At 46.1% G+C, this 20,107-nt stretch overlaps 2 protein-coding genes across 2 annotated transcripts in view; one reads left to right on the top strand and one right to left on the bottom strand.

The window, feature by feature from the left end:
• The window catches only part of C2H6orf132 (chromosome 2 C6orf132 homolog), a 45,752-nt gene extending 29,529 nt beyond the window's left edge, over positions 1 to 16,223 (top strand). The window contains exons 3-5 of the mRNA XM_072642091.1: positions 8,311 to 8,392; positions 8,948 to 11,945; positions 14,456 to 16,223. Of these exons, the coding sequence (XP_072498192.1) occupies positions 8,311 to 8,392; positions 8,948 to 11,945; positions 14,456 to 14,573 (3,198 nt within the window). The 3' untranslated portion in view covers positions 14,574 to 16,223. The remainder of the gene's footprint in view (positions 1 to 8,310; positions 8,393 to 8,947; positions 11,946 to 14,455) is intronic.
• The window catches only part of GUCA1A (guanylate cyclase activator 1A), a 101,402-nt gene extending 81,792 nt beyond the window's left edge, over positions 1 to 19,610 (bottom strand). Inside the window, exon 1 of the mRNA XM_072642093.1 lies at positions 19,523 to 19,610. The gene's annotated coding sequence lies outside the window, so the exon portion shown is untranslated. The remainder of the gene's footprint in view (positions 1 to 19,522) is intronic.
• Positions 19,611 to 20,107: the final 497 nt, after the last annotated feature.

The following is a 20,107-nucleotide window of genomic DNA, read 5'->3' as shown; positions in this document are numbered from 1 at the left end:
GTCCATTTCTCTTATTCTAGGGTTGAGAAAACTGATGCCTAAACAGATTAGATAAACCTAGCCTTGCCCAAAATCTCACCAGAAGTATCAGAGGTGGCCTTTGACCTTGGGTTCTCTGACTCCTTGCCCTTGGGAGCTGAGTGGCTCAGTGGATAGAGCTAGACCTGGAGTCAAGAAGACCTGAGTTCAAATCTGGCCTTAGATACTTACTAGCTGTATGACCCTGGGCAAGTCACTTCACCCTGTTTACCTCAGTTTCCTCATCTATAAAATGATCTGGAGAAGGAAATGGCAAACCACTCTAGGATCTTTGCCAAGAAAGCCCCAACTAGGGTCACAAAGAGTTGGACAGGACTAAACAACCACCACCACCACCTCTGACTCTAGAGCCAGTGTTCTTTCCACTGTACCATAACTGCCTCCTGCAAAGTGCAAGAACACTGATGTCAGCAGCTGGACCAATAGTTTCTTGGTGCTGGAGTAGTTCCATGTGAGAGCAGGCTTTGGGGAGGGACATCAAATGAAGATCAGGGCCTGACTTGACAGGCCATGGGTGGAGCAAGAAGTAATGCCTTTGTATCTTTAAAGGGGTGGAGGAGGGAGAAAGAGGCCATGGCCTCACACACCTGCACTCTCTGCCTAGGAACCCAGCCTCCGAGGGATTGTCCAAACCCTGATTTGGACTTCAAATGAGGAACATGCAAATTCTGCACCTGTTTCAGTATTAGAATCATAAAATTTAGAGCAAGAAAGCGCCTTAGAATTAATCTACTTCACCTGTGCAGATTGGGAAATGGACCCAGAGAGGGAAAATGACATGTCCACAGAAACACAGCTTGTTAGCGTTAGTCAAGAGACCTGGGTTCAAACTGTGACTCAAATTTCATTTCTTTAGTTTTGATTGCCCTTCAAATCTGTTGACTCTTAAAGTTAGGCAGGTAACCCTAAGGAGGGTTGTGCTCCCATCTTTCCCAAATAAAAGGTGACAATATAATATGAGGGTATAGCACTGAAGTCCAAGGACCTGAGTTTGAATCTGAACTCTCTTACTTCTTTTGTGACCTTGGGCAAGTTACTTAACCCTGCTGGGCCTTAGTTTCCTGATTGGTAAAGTAACAAGGTTTGACTAAATGAACTCTAAGTTCCATCCCAGCTCCATATGTACGATCTTTCTTAAACTATTGGGTTAGACATAGGAATGCCTAGACTGCAGGTGAGGAAAGGAGCAAAATAACCTGAGAGGAAAGCTAGGCTATGAAACCTGCTCACCTTTGTTGACTGAATCCAAACTTCACAGAAAAAATCCCCTGAATAAAAGGATTTGTTCTGTAAAACTTGGATTCAATCCAAGGGCCATACTTGAAGACCTAGAGGGCCATGTGTGGCCTCAAGGCCACAGCTTCCTCAACCCTGGTTTAGACACTCCTGTGTGCCCAACACGTAGGACTTCGAATCCACAGGCAAGTCTGGAACTCATAAAAAAGGCGGTGGAGGGAAATGGTCCCCAGCACTGAGCCACAGCAGCTTTCTCTTGGCCTAGGAGACAAGGAAATCCCTTCCCTCTCTGTCTCAGAGAAGACAGCTGCTTGGGACATCTGAGGCCTCCCTGTCTAGTCTCCTCTTCTGTTCCTTCTCCTCCCAGTGTTCCTGTAACTGAGTCATGCCCTCCAGCTTCTGGAGAACTTCCAGGTGACTCATATGCAAAGCTTCACTATGGGCCAGGGAGGAAAGGAATCCTCTAATGGGAGAGCCAAAAGAGAGATCATCCAGTCCAACTGGCTCTTTTGACAGAAGAGGAAACTGAGGCTTAGAGAGGGGAGGTGATTAAATCCCATAACACACAGTGGGTTTAGGGTGATTAGTACTTTGCTTTGGGGCCCTCAAAAACTCAGTTCAAATCCAGGGCATGGCTATTAATAATTGGGCTGCTTCCTAAGAGGCAGTAGGAGTATAGGGGGAAAAGTGGGGGGGGTGGGGGGGAGAAGGAGCAAGTGTTTTTTTTTTTTAATTAATTAATTTATTTTTAGTTTACAACATTCAGTTCTACATGCTTTTGAGTACCAAAATTTCATCCCCTCCCTTTTCTTCCCCCTCCTCCCTCCCCAAAATGGCATGCAATCTGATATAGGCTCTACATATACATTCACATTAAGCATGGAACAAGTATTTATTAAGTCCCTACTATATGCCAGGCACTGTGTTGAGTGCTTTACAAATATTATTTGATCCTCACAAAAACCCTAGGAGTTAAATACTATTATTATCCTCCTTTTACAGTTGAGGAAACTGAGGCAGAGAGGTGTTAAGAGACTTGCCCAGGGTTACACTGCTAGTAAGAAAACTTGGGTTTTCCTGATTCTAGACTCATTTTTCTAACCACTGTGTTAGAATATTAGTTGCCTAATAGTGAGTATTGGGCCTGGAGTCAAGTCCCAGTTCTAATATTTACGAACTATGTGACCTTGAGTGGGTCACTGTCTTTCTGTAGTTCTCCGTTTCCTGCTCTAGAGACTGGACATGGACTCCAAAGTCCTTTCTAGCTTCTCTTCATTCCAGTTTCTTCATTTATCAAATAGGAGCGGTGATAATTGTACTACAGTTCTCCCTTCCACATCTCAGGGGTTTGCAACGAGGTACCCCCTTGACCTGAAAAATCCTCTTAAAATTTTTTTGGGCCTCCCTTCGTATCAGAGTGGGAGTCTGAATTTTTTCTTTTTCTTTTATGGGGTGTTTACAGTTTTTTTCTGTGTTGTCTGCAGCTTTGCCAAACTTCCAAAAAATTCCCATTTAATTTCTTATGCCCACCCTGATCTGTCAAAACCTTGATATATCAAAACTGTGATGGGAAAAGTCTCAGTGTGGAAGGGATAACTGTGCTTTAAAAGTACTTTGTAGTCACAAAGTACAGTATAAATGTAAGCCATTTGTAGGAATCCTAAGATTTTGACCCTAAAAGAGACATTAGAGACCATTTAATCTAACAGCCTGAAAGGAGAAAAACCGAATTGCAGAGAGGGAAAATAATCAAAAAATAATAATTAGGGGCAGCTAGGTGCTCAATGGATAGAGCACCGGCCCTGAGCTCAAATCCAGCCTCATGTGAAAGAGAAGGAAGGAAGGAAGGAAGGAAGGAAGGAAGGAAGGAAGGAAGAAAGGAAGGAAGGAAGGAAGGAAGGAAGGAAGGAGGGAGGGAGGGAGGGAGGGAGGGAGGAAGGGAGGGAGGAAGGGAGGAAGGAAGGGAGGAAGGAAGGAAGGAAGGAAGGAAGGAAGGACTTATATAGTACTTTGAGGCACCCAAAGCATTTTATAAATATTTTCCACACTTGATACACAGAAAACTTTACTTAGTAGGTAAATGCTATTATTATCCTTATTTTACAGTTGAGGAAACTGAGGCAGACAGAGGTTGAGTGACCTGCCCAAGGTTACACTGCTAGTAAACGTCTGAAGCTGAAATTGAAATCAAGTCTTTCTGACTGCAGTTCTACCACTCTATCCTCTGCATCACCTAACTGCTAGTTAGTTGCCCAAGTAGCAGAAATAGGATTTGAACCCAGGACCCCAGGACTTTTAATTCCCTATCTAGTGTTCTCCCTACTACCCTGCCTGAACATGACAGGGAAAGGAACTTGTATTCTAGGGAATAAAAGGATTTATATTCTAGGGAATAAAATATTTCTGAAGGCTCCCCACAGAAAGTCCAAAGTCCAAAGATGGGTCCCTTCTCCCAGTCTTGATTCTCTAGGTTAACAAAGAAAAGGCCAGTGAATGGAATGCTCAGGTGTGCAGGTGTATTTAGAAATATGCTGAGATATATAGGAGGAGAAGGGTACAGTGGAAAGAGAACTAGGCCTGAGACCGGGGGTCCATCCCATGCTGTCCCTGACTGGTACATGACTTTGGCCCTAAGGATAGTAGAATGGCAGAAGACCTTAGAGAGCATGTCTTTGACTTAACAGACGAGGAAACATGACTCATCCAAAGTTACACAGCGAGTTAGTGCAGGAACAAGAACTCACCCAGGTCATCCAAATCATGGTTCTAAGGGGTTTCCCTTCGATTACATTGTGAGGGGGTCATCTGGGAGTCCTGGTGGAGAACCAGATCCCAACAGAGTCCAGTAACTCTCCCTTCCAGAATTTGGTTTCCAATTCATTTTTTGAAGTGTTTTACCACCTTTTTATTTTAACAACCGTCATTTCAGAATTCCCCTCCTTTATGGCAAAGCTAACCCATCAAGCAATAGAGTTACTGCATCCATCTGTTGGTGACCAGTTAGAAGCTATTTCAGAATCCTGATCAGAGGTGATGAGGTTAGAAAAGTGAAGCTTTCCATCTTTATGCAAAGGACCGGGTTCACCTCTCTTTTCCTGCTTTTTCTTCCGCAAAATGAGGATAATTAAAGCAAGGCAAGTAGGGAGTTTGATGTCTTGGTGCATAGAGCACTGGGTCAAGAGTTAGGAAAACCTGGGTTCAAATCCAGTCTTGGACACATAATAGCTTTGTGACCTTGGGCCAGTCATTTAACCACTTCAGTTTCCTCAATTATAGATTGGAGATGATAATTGCATCTACCTCCCAGGGTGGTTGTTAGGATCAAATGACATATTTGTAAAATCCTTAGTACAGTGCCTGGCACATAATAGTTCTTAATAAATGCTTCTAAAAAAAAATAGAGAATTGACTAAATCCAAAGATTGTGGATTAATAGGCCTGGAAAGTCCTCCAAGGGGAGATTTCTAGTGACATGGCATAAGATTTTGTCCTTGGCTCACTTCTGTCCAATGCTTTTACTAATATTTTGAATAATAAAATAATTAACATATATACGTATATGTGTGTATATACATATCCACACGTGTATACATGTTAAAAATGCTTCTTGCCTTGTCTATTTCTTCTTCTGCAAAATAACAGCAATTATCCTGTAGTGCCTACATGTTTTGAGGAAAGTGCTTTATAGACCATAAAGTATTATAGAAATGTGAGCTGTTACTGAATGAATGAAAAGGTATTTATTAAGCGTGTGCTATAGCACCTGAGATACAAATAAAAAAGATAACCCTGTGATTGAATTCTAATGGGGGAACAGTGCACACAGGAGGCGAAATGCAGCTGCAAGTCAGACAGAAAGGTGGGGCCTTAGGATTCAGCAGGCAGGCCTATGGTAATGTTATTTTGGGTCTACATACATGTGAAGACCCAACTCCAGTCCCTCTGTCCTCATGGAAGGCAGCTGGCTTCCCTTCCTAGTTGGGTTCTTCTTGGGCTGATATTTAGATGAATTTGTATTTGTATTGCCTGAGCAAATGAGCATTGACAGATGGGTCCAGAAGAGTATATTGGATGAGAAGGGCAAGTTAGCCAGGAATTTTAAAGCATGCCACAGATCATCATCAAGGGAGTGAGTAATTGAGTTGACTGTTTGTATAAAGAATGAATGAGTGGAGGAGAGGGTGGTGTCTTGGATGATGAGTGGGTGGTGAGCCAATTTAGACCCTATCGAGGAAGGCTTTTGTGTGGAGGCGAGAAGCTGACTTTGAGCCTCACCCAAACTCCATTCAAAAGTTCAAAGGGGTGTCCTGCCCTCTCTGCTATGTGACCGGAACACCCTGAAAGCATTTGCTTCTGTACCAGAGGAAGGCCATGAAGGGTGTGTTCCGTGAATCCTCTTGGTGTTTTTTAAAAGAGTATTAAGAGGGTTTTTATAAAGCATACAATCTATCCAGACCAGTGTTGCAAACTGAGTCTGAGAATGGGTTTGCTTTAGTTGTGGTTTTTGAGTGCAATGAAACTTAAGTGTACTTTGAGGTCAAGGGCTGTGTGAAACTGAGGGTCATTCCTTATAGAACTGTACATAAACCATCCAAAGTGACTCTGGAGTATAGTAGAAATGATAGGAGAAAGACCCAGGTTCAGATCTTGTCTTTTCCCCCCTCACTAGACTTGTGATCTTTGGCAAATCTCTTCTCTCTGGACAAAATTTTCTCAACTATAAAATGAGCTGGTTGGATTTAGGTAATCTTTAAGGTCCCTTCTAGCTTTGACCACTCTAAAGTTCTAAAATTCCATTCATTCATTTATCCATTCATTCAACAAATGGCTTATTGAATGCATATTATGTGTTCAGTTCTGTGCCAAGCTCTCTGATTCTATGACCCGAGTCTAAGGCCAACTTTTTCCCCCAGAGGTTTGATGTAGGGTAGTATTGGAAGATGAAGATTACAACAGCTGCCCCCATGAAGACATCAACCTTCAGAAGCCTCCAGCCTACAGGCCCATGGCCTGTTTGCAGAAACAGCTGCAAACTACTCCCTCCCCCTAGACCTCCAGCCAGAAGGTAAACCCTGTAGCCAGATTTGTCCAGGCACTATGCCAAGGACTATGTCTCATTTCCATAAAAGTTTGCCTTCTCCTGGCTCTACAACTGAGGTCAGCTTTTGTCCCATAAAAGAGAAATGGAAGCCGTTTGTGGTACAGAGGATAGAGCCAACTGCAAGGATGCTGAGAGAACAGCATGTGAGTGGCTAAGATTAGGGGAGGATAGGGAAGCCAGTTCAGGCTCAGTCCCAGAAGACTTCTTGAATTCGGAGTCCTTCAATTCTGATTAGCCCCCAGAGTCTCAGTTTCCTCATGGATCCAACGGAAAATCTGGATTAGATCAGCTCAAAAGCCCTTTATGACTTTGTCTTTCAACACTTTCTAAGTTATTTTCTCCTTAACATCTAACTTCAATATAACAAGCATTTATAAACTACCTACCATGTGTCATACAAAGACAAAAATAAAATGGTCCTAACCCTCAAAGTGTTTACATTCAGGGTGGGGGGTAGGGAAGGGGACTTCAATACATATCCAAATATGTGAATACAAAATATATACGAAAATAAATTCTGTCAAACATTTATTAAGCACCTACTATGTGCTAGACACTTTTTGAGAATACAAAGAGAGGCAAAAAATAGTCCTTGCCCTCAAGGAACTCACAATCAAATGTGAAATTTAAAAGTAATTTGAGAAAGTGGTACTGATAACTGAGGGAATTGGGAATGCCCTCTCATGGGAGATGGCACCTGAGCAGAGGTGAAAGCAGGTAGGAGTTTCAGGAGGTAGAAGTGAAAAGGACGGGCATTCCAGGCAGGAGAGACAACCTGGGAAAAGGCAGAGGGAGGAGAGGAAATGTAATGGATGGGAAACAGCAAGTAGACTAGTTTCACCAGAATGGGAATTTCTCAAGTCATATTTTAGGAACCCTTGTACCATCCTTCCAGAACCTGACTGTATACATCAGCAAACATCAACTATGTACAGATCTCGGACCTGGCTAGGCACCAGGAGGGCTATCCATTCTAGGAGATGTTATCCCTGCCTCCACGGAGTTTACTGTCCAACAGACAAAGCTGGACAGGTGAAACTGAAATTAAATGTGGCTGTGTTGTAATGCAGACTAGAAGTGCTTTGAAGGGTCAGAGACCAGAGAAAATCATCGTGTCTGAGAAAGCAGGACTTGTCACAGTATGCAGCAATTGAACTGAGCTTTGAAGGAAGGATAGGATTTGTACAGCTAGAATGTTGTTTGTCCTTTTTTCCCAAAGAGGACCAATGACATCCAGGAAGGTGATGTTGTGACTTGCAAGTGAATTGTATTTAAGTGAGGCAGGGCTATGCAAAGTCACTAGGTCTCCCACTGCATCAGGGGCCATTTCCAGTCATTCTGATCTATGTCTTACCATAGCTAGAGGAGAGAATGGTAGGTATTCCAAGTAAGGGGCAAACCCAGGGAGTCAAGTGGTATGACAAACATAGAAAGAGTGAGGAAGTTAGCCTGACTGTAGCAGATAGTCCATAAGGTGGGTCAGGGCTAGCTATGGAGGACTTCAAGTGCTAGACTCAACGGTTTAAATTTTGTCCAATAAGCAATGGGGAGGAGCAAGCTAGGTGGTGCAGTGGATTGAGCATGACCCTGAAGTCAGGAGGATCTGAGTTCAAATGTGACCTGAGTCACTTATTAACTATGTGACACTGGGCAAATCACTTAATTCCAATTGGCTCAAAAAAAATTTAGCAATGGGGAACCATTTTAAGCTCTTGAGCCAAAGGAATGACTATGAAAACCTTTTTTTTTTTTTTTTGGTGAGGTCATTAGGATTAAGTGACTTACCTAGGATCACATAGCTAGTAAGTGTCAAGTGTCTGAGGCTAGATTTGAATTCCTGACTCCAGGTCCTCCTGACTCCAGGGGAAAGCCATTTTTAAAAAAGAATATGAATTAATATTTCTCCCTACTCACCATTCTTTGGTTTCTTTCAGAATGCACAGGAAAACCATGGACTGGCTGTGCCAACCCCATCAGTCCCTGAGGATTTTGTGGGCAAAGACGTGACAAATAAAGGTACCTGGGGTCTTCTTGCCTTTGGGCCATAGGGTCTCTCAGACCACTGCCTCCAAATAGGCCCAAACTGTGAGAGCCCAGCTACACTCTGGTATCATCTGCCTGCTGGTGTAGCAAAACTGAATTGGTGGGGTTTTGGGAGAGAAGACATAGCTGGAAAAGGCCTGTTTCTGGGGGGGCGAGGAGGAAGGGAAAAGCTAGGTCTACCCCCTGCCCAGACCTCCTATCCCTAATAAATAGCATCTTTCCCCCTCCTCACTGCCCCACTTCCCAACCCCTTTCCTATTGCCAGGAGAGCTTGGTCAAGTGGACTGAGAATGGCCACCCTTTCCCCAATCCCGTTAAGTCACATTGTCCTCCTATCTTGCTGTTAAGAGGAGGCTTATGTTGCCAAGTGTTCAGAACTCAGGCCACTGCTGCCCCATCTTTCCTACCTAAGAAACAGGAACTGATCACTTACCTTCAGGGGTGGCCTTCCCTGAGAGTGGGGAATGATGACATGGGTACCCTAGAAGTTTTAGATCTATCTCACTCTTCTCTCTTTTTTTTTTATAGGTAGCAACCTGCAAGTCAATGGTAACCTCCGACTGTACAGCTCTGTGGGTGACCTGAGGTCTGGGCACTATGTTGAAGAGCCTATCATCCCCCCACCCCCCATGGGCCCAGCCCCAGGACCACCTCCTGATGTCTCAATGTTCAGGGCAGAGTCTCCACCCCCTCCACCACCTTCCATGGCACCCCCACCTCCTCCCCTACTGCTGGAACCACAACCCCCAGCCCCACCCAACATAGCCCCACCTCTACCACCTGTGCCAGGAGCTCTGTCTCCCCCATCCACACTCTCCTCCCCACCTACCCCTACCCCTCCGGACTTTATCCCTCCAGCCCCACCCCTGGCTTTCTTGGCACCCCCACCCCCTCCTATGCCAGCACCGGGACGCCCTGTCCCAGAGTCACCTCGTACCCCAACAGGGCCTCGGTTCTTCCCTTCTACTGGTGTCTCCAAATGGAAATCAGAGACTGTGCTAAATGGAGGGCAGTCTGAGGCCCACAAGAACTGCCCTCCCAGAAGCCCTGCTGCCCCTCCTACTGAGTCCAAGCCTGACCCCCATCTTACTTTCCCCCGTTCCTTAAAGGTGCCCCCCCCAGCACCTGTTAGGACCTCATCCATCCCAGTTGAAGAGTTTCCTAGGGATCTCCAAGAGGAAGAGACTCCTAAGAAGATCTCAAACCGGCTTCCCTTACCACCTAGCTTCCATATCCGCCCCGTATCCCAGGCATACCCTGATGGGACTCAGGAGTTAGATGGCCCCAGGAAGCTTCAAGACACTCTTCCAGCCAGCCTTCAACCTAGCCAAGCCAGCCCCAGAATGAACAACAAAACGGCAGCACCACCCCTAGTCTCTGCATTGCCACCCCCAGCACCCCCCCTCCCTCCAGAGGCTCCTCCTCCCCCTCCAGAGGCTCCCCCTCCCCCTCCAGAGGCTCCCCCTCCCCCTCCAGAGGCTCCCCCTCTCCCTCCAGAGGCTCCCCCTCTGCCTATGATTGAAAAGGTCCCAGTACCAGTGACAGGGCTTAGGAAAGGTCCCAAACCAAGTTCTCCCATCCCCAAACCCAAAACTCCCACCCCAGTGGCTGAGGTCTCCTCAGATCCTATAGACTGGCGAGATCCCAAACAAATGGACAAACTGAGAAGTGAACTGGCTGCCTACCTCTGTGGCTCAAGGAGAGAAGAACGCTCTCCCTGCAATGGGACTAGTCCCACACTTCCCTCCAAAGTTGGAGAGAACAGAGACAAGAGCCCCAATTTACCCAAGAAAGAATCTCCCCCAAGCCTGACTCTCCCACCTGTGGACTATGCCCCAGCAAACTCCCCAACTCCAAGTGTTCAGCGCATCAAGAATGAGCTAGAAGCCTTGATGTCCCCCTCCCTGGAGAAGGAAGCTAAACCAGCTACAGGTCTCATATCCCCTAAGCCCCCACCAGAAGCCAGAAGGGTAGTCGAGAATGGGGCTGGGGATGCCAAGTTTCCTAAACTAGTGGCCAAGAAGCTCCCATTTCTGCCCACCCCACCCAAACCTGAAGCAGAGAAGGACCCAGATGTCCCCACAACCAGGACTATTGGACCAAGGGAGAAAGCCATAGAGCCTCAACGATCAATATCTTCTCCCCTTCAGGCTAAGAGTTCTCCTTTGGTGCCTCCAAAACCTGATAGAATAGAGACACCTCCCTCCCCAGCCCCTGCACCAAAGACTCCCTTAGCCCAAGAGGAGGTGCCGGTTCTCTACAAACCCCACCAAGGCCAAGACCAGGCACACTCTGGCCAGAAGGCTGCTGTAGTAACACCTAGCCTTGCCAAGAGAGAGCTCCAAGGAATACAGGAAAATGAAAGCCCATCAATCAAGACCCCTGGAGAAGATCAGTCAGACAGGGAGATCCTCAGACACCCAGTGACAGGAGAGGTGGTGGAAAGGGGATCTCCAATGGCCTTACTCCTGGCTGCCAAACAGAGGGCTCAGAAGGGACGCGCTAGGGGCAGTGCCCTGGGCCGGTCCTCATTGCCAGGGAGTCTCCGTGGCAACAGAAATCCATCAGAGTCTGTCTCTGAAAGCATCATCTACAATGAGATCAGACCCAACTCCTTCACAGTTGTGCCCAAGCCTGTGAGAGAGGTAGAACAGGCTCCCCAGATGTCTACACCAACTCAGCATGACCGACCCAGCAAGTGGGTCTCCTCATCCCCAAGAGGGCCAGTGACTTCAGAGTTCCAGCCCAGGCAGAGATGGTCAAAGGAAGAGCCTCAGGCCTTGCTGGTCCAGGAGAGATCAGCCTCTTCCTACAGCCCCCAAAGCCACCTACTGCCCAAGTCGTTTTCTTCGCCGTCCTCCCCTTCATACAAGGGAGGGGAGGAGGAGGTGGAAGAATTCAACTTTGAGGTCATCCCACCACCCCCTGAGTTCAGCAATGATGCTGATCTTTCTAACTCACCTCCTGCTCCAGCCCCAGCTCCGGTCCCAACCCCAGCCTACCTGGGCCATAGGGGTTCTCCTCTGCGAAGCAGCTTCTCAGACTATGGCCAGACCCTGGACCTGGGCCTTCCAGGGTATGAGCGGCCATCACCCTCAGGATCCCCGGGAAATAGTTACTCCCGTTACTACCCTGGTGTCCACTACAGTGGGGGTGGGGGCTTGGAACGCTTCTCAGGTGGGGGCCGTTCCCTCATTAAGAAACGCCTATACCTCAACGAGCCACGGAGGAGCCCTGGACCCCCACGCTGTGGCCCAGGAGGCGGAACTGGCCGAAGTCTAAGTACCCCAAATGCCTTTGGGCCGCAGCCTGGTGGGACCTATGGTTCTGGGCATGGAGGAACAGAAATGCGACGGGTTAATTCTTCAGGCCGGGCGCCTGGGGGTCTGCATACCCGAAAGCTGTCCGTAGAAGGGACTGGAAGGAATGGACCCTATGCAGGAGGGGGAGTTGGCAGTGGTGGACCTGGGGAGAATATATACAAAGTATCTAATACGGACTACAGCTTTGCCCCAACAACCAGCAGGTGAGTCCTGGAGTAAACTTAGGCAGATGTTGGGAAGGGAGAGGCTGCCAAGCTAGGCCAGACTGGGATAAGCTACTTACAGCAACCTCATAAAGGTAACTTGCTAGGTACCCTTTGGGTTTTATCCTCTCATACCCAGTAACAGGTATGAGAAAAATCCTCCTCCCCTCTTTTCTTTTTCTTCTACCATGCCTCTTCTCTTTTCCTTCCTCTTCGTAAGGAGAAAGAGACCAACATTCACCACCATGCCCCAGCTGCAGCCCTCCTTAAGGGTTCCTTTATCCACTCTCAAATGCAAATCACACGGCAAAACTACTGGGGTAGTGATACCTTCTGCCATTTGTCCCTTCCTTGCTAGGCCTCTGAGCATCTTGGATAGCCTCTCCCCACCTCAGCCCCAGATCCACCTGCACTAGACTTGGCATCTGCTTCTTCTACTAAGGGCCTGTTTTTTGACATCAGTAAGGCAGTGAGATAATTTCACTTCCACTGAGCCTCCTACAAGACAGAAGCATCATACTTGGGTGATAAATAGTTCGAGTATTATCCCCATTTTGTAGATGAGGAAACTGCAGCCAAGAAACGTAAACTCATAGACCATATTAAGTGGTAGGATAAAGCTGCAAATCAGTGTTCTTTCCACTGACTCCAGCAGCTCTGCTATGTGTGATCTATTACAGAGAGTAAAGAAATTTCCTTCTTCCCCAACCTGCTTCTCCAGTGGTAGGAGAGAAGGGGAGGGATCAATCAATTAATCCATAAACATTTATTAAGCAAATACTATATGCCAGGCACTGTGCTAAGGTCTAAGGCTACAAAAAGAGGTAAAAGGCAGTCCCTGCCCTGAAGGAGATCCCCATGTGACGGGGAAGACAACATATAAATAAATCTAAACAAACAAGCTATATGTAAGATTAATAGGAAATAATGAAGAGAAAGAAGGCCCTAGAATTAAGAGGGTTTGGGAAAGACTTCCTATAGGAGATAGGATTTTAGCTGGTACTTAAAGGAATCCAGGTTAGTAGGTAGAGTTGAGAAGGGAGAGCATTCCAGGCATGGAGGACAACTAGAGAAAATGCTGAACTGGAAAGATGGAGTGTCTCATTCTTAAAAGAGTACGTATAGAGGAGTAAGCTGTAAGAAGACTAGAAAAGTACAAAGGGGCTAGTTAGGTTACAAAGGGTTTTGAATGCCAAACAAAGCATTTTGTATTTGATCCTAGAGGCAATATGGAGCCACTAGAGTTTATTAAATAGGGGTAGGGTTGAGGGGAGGTCACTATCAAATCTGTGCTTTAGGAAAATTGTTTTGGTGGATGAATGGAAAATGGATTGTACTGGGAAGAGATCTGAGTGAGGCTTACCCAGCAGCAGGCTGTTACAATAATTAAGGCAGGATTTAGGGTTAGGGTTAGGATTAGATGATGAGGCACACTACACTGTACAAGGGTGAGATCAGTGTCAGAGAAGAGAAGGGGGCATATTCAAAAAATGTTACAAAGGTGAAATCTGCATGCCTTGGCGTTTTGGATATGGTGGATAAGTGAGATATGGAGAGATTGAAAATAAGTGACAAAATGGGGATTACAAAGAGGGTAATCTGTTGGAGGAGATAAGATGGAATGGGATCGTTAGAAAGGTAGCAGGGGTTAGCCTTGGTAAGGAGTAAGACCTTATGTGAGACGGGGATCAAGAGATAATGGTAGAAGGCATCTGAGTGATAGAAGAGGAGGAAGAGGGGAGAAAAGAGAGATCCTGGCAAATAGCCTCAATTTTTTATGTAAAATGAATTAAGGATCTCAGTTGAGAGAGTGGGGGACGTGGGAGCCATGAGAGGTTTGAGGAGGGATAAAAAGATTTGGAAGAGCCACTGTGGAAAATAGAATTTTTCTTTTTTTAATGAGTGCCAGCCCCTTCTTGTTTGGGATTGTTTCTCTACCTTCCTTTCTTCTCACCCTTTTCCTTAGATTCCTTTCTCCATCCACTACCCTCCTATTTCCATTTTTCCTTCTTGAAATCTCATAGCTTTAGGGTAAGATTTTGGTGTGGAACCCTAGAACTGCAGAGGCTGGCAGCTGAATCAGCATATATTTATTCTAGGCCACCCATGTTCATCCCCTGCCACAGTAGGTGATGATTTCTGGGAGATACTGATGAGGAAAAGTGGGCCCAGCCTATTGGAGCAAGGGAGCTGGGACGAGGAACCTGGGGCTAAACTAAAGATGCTTAAGTACTTGTGGAATTTCTTTTCCCTAGCTAGAGGGCCTAGAGAGGGAAGGGGGGGGAGGGGTGTGGGGGGGGGGGGGGAGGGGTGTGTGTGTGTGTGTGTGTGTGTGTGTGTGTGTGTGTGTGTGTGTGTGTGTGTGTGTGTGTGTGTGTGTGTGTGTGTGTGTGTGTGTGTGTGTGTGTGTGTGTGTGTGTGTGTGTGTGTGTGTGTGTGTGTGTGTGCGCGCGCGCGCTCATCAGACCAGCTACCTACAATGCTCTGACTGCCTCTCTTCCCAATCCAAGGTCCTCCCCAAGCACTGCTAGGTACAGCAGTCCCCTCAACACCTTCACAGTGCGGCCTGGAACCCGACAACCCATTTCCTACGTCTACTCTGGAGCACATCGAAAAGCCACATCCTGAGCTCTGCCTGCCTCACTGGAGTGGAACTTAACTGAAAGACAGATGAACAAATGAGAAGCAGTCTTCTGGAGAGAATGAAAGGCACTGTTTGGGTTTTGTTTGACAAAACACTGTCATTAACACCTGGATTGACCTAGATGTTGGAGGGGAGGGGAGGAAAGGGGAAGACACTTGACTAGGATCCCTGATTAGCCAAAGCTCAAGTTTCTGGCAGGTTAGAACCTATGCCCCTCAAAATTTTTATGCAAAAAATTTTGACAGTTCAAACCATAAATAGCCTGTGAGCAGATTACAATAGCAGGGATACTGACCCAACTCCCAGGTCAACCAAGAGCTAAAAGTCCTAATTGAAACCCCATAGAATTCCTAATGGGGTCCCACAGAATAGGTGGAGTTTACATCTGGCTGGCCCTCACATCTTGTTCTAAGTGCTTGCTACTTCTGGGAGAGGGCCTGGCCTTATCCCAGGGGAGTTGGGGGGTCTTTAACTACATCTAGTCCCAAAGTTTTCACTCCCCAAAATGGAAGGGGCCCTGACCCACTCCCTTCCAGAACCACTCCACTAATGTGGGGGCCCAAAAAGATCAAAGTGCCTAGGACTGCTGTTTGCCTTGGGTAGGGGAACGGAGGAGGGGACACTATAGTTTTTCCATTTCCTTAGGCCAGGAATAGGGGAAGGTGAATCATATGTCAAGGGGGATGGTGAATGGGACTTGCTTTACAATTCAAGTCTAGGTCTTCTTAGCCATGATTTTGGGATCATAACACAAAGGAGCCAGAAGACTCGAGTTCTAGGGTTTGGCTTTGGAGTCATTAACTTAGCCAGACCTTCTGGTGGGCTTAAGAGGAGGAATTCTCAAGAATCTCTCCCTGTTCCCCCAACCCACCCCCTCAAAAGAATTGTTCACCACAAATATCACTGGGGTTTTAAAACCTATAGTTAATATATTAAGAATAAGGGGAGGTAGTGTCAGTGGATGATTTGCAGTAGATGAGTTTAATAGTTAACTGGTAAGTGAAAAGAGAGAGAGGGAGAGAGGAAGACAAGGATTATGTTGAGCCTATCTGGCTCAAGACAGGGACCTCTGCTTTGGAAGCAATGTACCCCCTGAATGTCCTTCCTTAGGCCCCAGGCTCAGGTAAGTGACTTTCCTGAACCCAGATGAGTTGGAGCTGCCCATCTCTGCCCCCTGGAGGGTCAGAGTGCTCCATTAGGTGACAAGGATTATGAATGATGTCAGTGTATGGATACAATTAGTCATGCCCAGTGGAGAGTTCGCAGAAGAACCTTTGAGGAAACAAGGCACAGTTTGGTCGGGAGAAGGTGAATAGCGGAAGAATGGATGTGCAGCCTGCTAGAGAATTTAAAATATCCCTGCATATCCCTTGATGAGTCCAGGAGATGATATCTGCCCATCTTTTATAAGAAATGTACTTGACCCTACCTCCAAGCCCACCCCTGGCTCTATGTATATGAAACTTGTGTGTATTTTCTCTGCACGTTGTTTTGTAAGAGTCTATTAACTTATATTCTGTACTAAGGCATACACAGGAGGGGTAGGGTGTGGGCTAACTGCTGTATGTTATTTAGAGAGGGCAGAGAGTGGGTTTTTCTTGGCTTTGGAAATAAACAGGCCTAGTTTGAGATTATTGACTGTGACTGGCTCTCCAGTTGTGCGTTGAGCTTTTGGAGTTATGATGGAGGGGGAATGGGGATGGGAGGAAAAGTTGGTTATTTCTGTTCCAGGAGATCAAATCTTTGAATTCTTTCTATTCCTACTACCTTCCCCTCTCCCCAGGTGGGAGATGAGAAGAGCTGGCTTCAGACTCACTCATGATGATGAATACCTTACATTTAAATGTCTTAAGCAAACTGTAACAAGGTTGGCAGTATTAGGGCCTTAAATAAGTCACTTCTCACTGAGTCTTGGTTTCTACGTCTGTAAAATTCTAAAGTCCCATCCCATTCTAAAATCCCATAACCTAGCAAAGTCAGTTTTACAGAAGAGAAAGCTGAAGTCCAGGGAGGTGAGTTGGGCCAGGGATATATTGGAAGGAAAAACAGAAGACTGTAGAGACAGGCAATGTGGCCTAGGGAAAAGAGCATTAGATTCTGGAGTACAGAGACCTGAATTTTAATCCAGGCCTAGCCACTTACTGGCCATGTCAACTGACCTCCCTGGGGCTCAGCTTTTTCATCAAATAAAGAAACTGGACCAAATGCTCATGAGTTCTAAGAATCCCTTCCAAGACTAAATAATCATTGGTGCTTTAAAGAAATCATAGGGAGCCTTACGGTGTCCAAGAGCAACAGCTGGGGGAGGTAAAAATCACTGGTATCGTCCCATTTTACAGGTGGGGAAACGAAGCTCAGAGAGGTTATGAATTGCCCACCTTCACATGATCAGTAGGTGTCAGGGGAGGGATATGAACCCAGGTCTTCCTGACCCCCAGATCCCTCACTCTATTCGCTTTGCCAAATAGCCTCAAGCTAGTCACAATGAGTCTGTGACCAAGCCATTATGTTGGGGAGGATGTTTATATTTCCTCCCTTTTTTTGGCAGAGGGTTGATGGTGGGGGCAGGGAAAACCAGAAAGATGCCCTGATTGTACTTCAACTTGTACTTCAGAGGGAGGAATGTGAAAAATTTCCACCAGCTTAAACAGCCTCCCAGGGCCTCTCTTGTCCTTGGTGCTTCCTCATTCCCTTAGCTCAGTGTCTCAGCAGTTTTCTACCAGACCCCTGAAGCACACGCCCAGTTGTGCAGAGATGCATTGAGCTGGGACAGGTTGCACCAGTTTCTCTCTGGGGTGCTCACAACCCAGCCCTAAGCTAGTCCTGGTCGGTCCCAGGGGGGCCCGAAGTAGAAGGCATGGTTGCCCATATCAATGGGGCCCTGTCTTCCTTTACAGCTCCCTTAAATAAGTAACTGACAAACTTCCCTATTGCCCCCAAATAGAAATTTGATGGGGAAGGGGTAGATAGGAAGCTCTAACTCAGCCCAGCCCATTAGGGAAGGTTGTAATGAGAAAAGAGGGACCAAGTTTGTCAGCTTGCTCTACTCTGAAAAAAGGGTTGGGGAGTTGGGGGAGCAGGCTGGCATAAATAAGACAGATTGACTTCACCTGGAGTTTCTGTAATCAACTGTGTGGAGTTCAGCCAAAGAGCCCTAGGTCAGAGCGCTCCCAGGCCAAACCCCGCCCAGAAAGAGTTTGAAGACAGGTGAGTCAACCACAAGTAGATGGAGCTTTGAGTGCTGAGAAGAGGGCAGGATGTTCCCACAACCCTTCGGGACTCCCCAGTGGGGCAACAGGGTGCTTATCTCAGGGCATACCATGTCAGGATTGGAAAACTTCAATGCCAGGGAGAGTCCCTAGAAGCTGCCCCTGCAGCACCCTGGCCTCTGGGGATGTACCTGGAGCGATTACTGGAGCTAGTCCCAGGGGCCTCCTGGACTGTCTTAACTGTCAAATTCTCCCACTTCCCTCCTACAATCAAATGCCAATACATCCATCTAGCCATTTTGAGATTTGTTGGAGGCTGGGGAAGGTGGAGTCAGGTAAAGAGAGGTAGAGGAGAGGAGAGCCCTTAAACATTGAGGGATAACAGAGAGTTCCAGCCTGGGCCATCTCTTACGTCTCAACAGTTCTATAATCAGAGTTTTCTGGAAGCAACTCATAATATATCCTTCTATAGCCCTTTACAATTTTTTTAAAAAATTATTTTGTTTTCAGTTTTCTACAATCACTTCCCTATATCTTAGATTTTTTTTTCCCCTCCTTCCCCCCTCCCTCCCCACTTTCTCCCCGAGACAGTGTGCATGCAGTCTTATATAGGTTCTACACATACATTCTTATTAAATACATTTTCACCTTAGTCATGTTGCATAGAAGAATTAAAATGAATGGGAGAAACCATAAAACAAAACATAACACAAGAGAAAATGATCTGTTTCATTCTGCAATCTAATTCCATAGTTCTTTCTCTGGATGTGGAAGGCGTTTTGCCTCAAGAGTCCATTGGGAATTTTTTAGGTTCTTGCATTAGCCTTCTACAATTTGCAAAGTACTGTTCACATCACATCAAATTTTTGAGGCAGGTATTATTCCTATTTCACGGATGAAGAAACTGAGGGTCAGGGGCATTAAGTGACTTGTTTAGACTCAGCTCATGGGAGCTGGAAGAGAGCTAAGATACCATCTTGGTTCAAACCCATCATTTTGTAAATGAGGAAAAAGAAGTCTAGAGAAATGAAAAGACTTGCCTGAGGTCACAGAGGTGACAAGGAAAAAAGCATGGAAATTGAGCCCAGATCCTGACTGCAAATTCAGGGCATCTTCTACCATACCAACACACCTGCCTCTTCAAAGTCAGAGGAACTAGGTTTGAATTCTGGCTCTGAAAGTTTGAAGCTGAAGTCTCCTTAGGATAAGCAAGAAGTAAGAGAATGAGAGCAGTTGTTCCTTGTTTCATAAAGTGTCTGGTGGCAGGTTGGTCAGACCCATCCATGTCCACTGACACCTGACCACAATCCTTCTCAAACTCTCTCTGTTTAATGACAGCTTCCTGACCCTTGGCTGTTTTCACTCTTAAAACTCATAGCACATTCCATCACCCCATCATTAGTAGAAAGGGCAGACAGTATGGCTTCCCCAATTGGGCTCAGAAGCTGCTATTGATCTGTATTTAGGCAATATGAGTTATAGTTGCCCTTTTCCCATAAGATCTTCTGGTGCTTGAAAGAGCAACATAGGAGGGGCTGTGTCTTTGAAAAAGACAGGCTATCAAGCACAAGTTTCTCCTCTTTATTTCTCTTCACATCAATTGTCTCACCCTCTAAGATCTAGCCTTCCTCATTCCCCCAACTCTCAGGGAAAGTTGTGTCCACTCTCTGTTAAAACTAAAGCCTCCACCTATCCCAAAGACAAGCAGTCCCTAGGAATCTTACTTCCTTGAGGCTCTCTTCCTTCTCCAACTTCGTCATGTCTCTCTCCACTGGCTGCTACCAGGAAATCCACAGGCTTCCTACAGAGGTTAAGAGTTGTCAGGGATCCTTAATGATTAACTAGGCCACCAGCCTCTGAATGTAACCTGCTTCTGGCCACTCCCAAAGGGAGCAAAAAGATGGAGTAGGGGACTGACTGGGTGGGTAGGTGGTTTACCCCTATTCCCAAGCTTGGCATTTGCCCAAGGACATAGTCAAAGACAAGTTACATATAGAAAAGCCTGGACCTCAAAGTAGGTAAATGACTTTCTCAAGGTCTCACAGTTAGCAATTCTTTACTCCTTTTTTCTACTCCAATGAGATCTTTAAAAGAACTTCATTCATTTATGGTTTACCTTCTAATTACTGACCTATTTCTTCCCTCTTTCACTGAGAAATTATTTAAGTAAGTAAGTCTTCCTGTCTCTCATATCTATCTTCTTTTCTTCTCTCTTCTCTCCCTCTACCTTTTATGTACACTTTCATACACAGTCCTTAAGCCTCTGCAATCTCACTTCGGTACCCACCATTCAGTGACTTAATTACCAC

Source organism: Notamacropus eugenii, chromosome 2, assembly GCF_028372415.1.
Source record: "Notamacropus eugenii isolate mMacEug1 chromosome 2, mMacEug1.pri_v2, whole genome shotgun sequence".
NCBI lineage: Eukaryota > Metazoa > Chordata > Mammalia > Diprotodontia > Macropodidae > Notamacropus > Notamacropus eugenii.
This window is presented reverse-complemented; position numbering and strand designations above follow the sequence as displayed.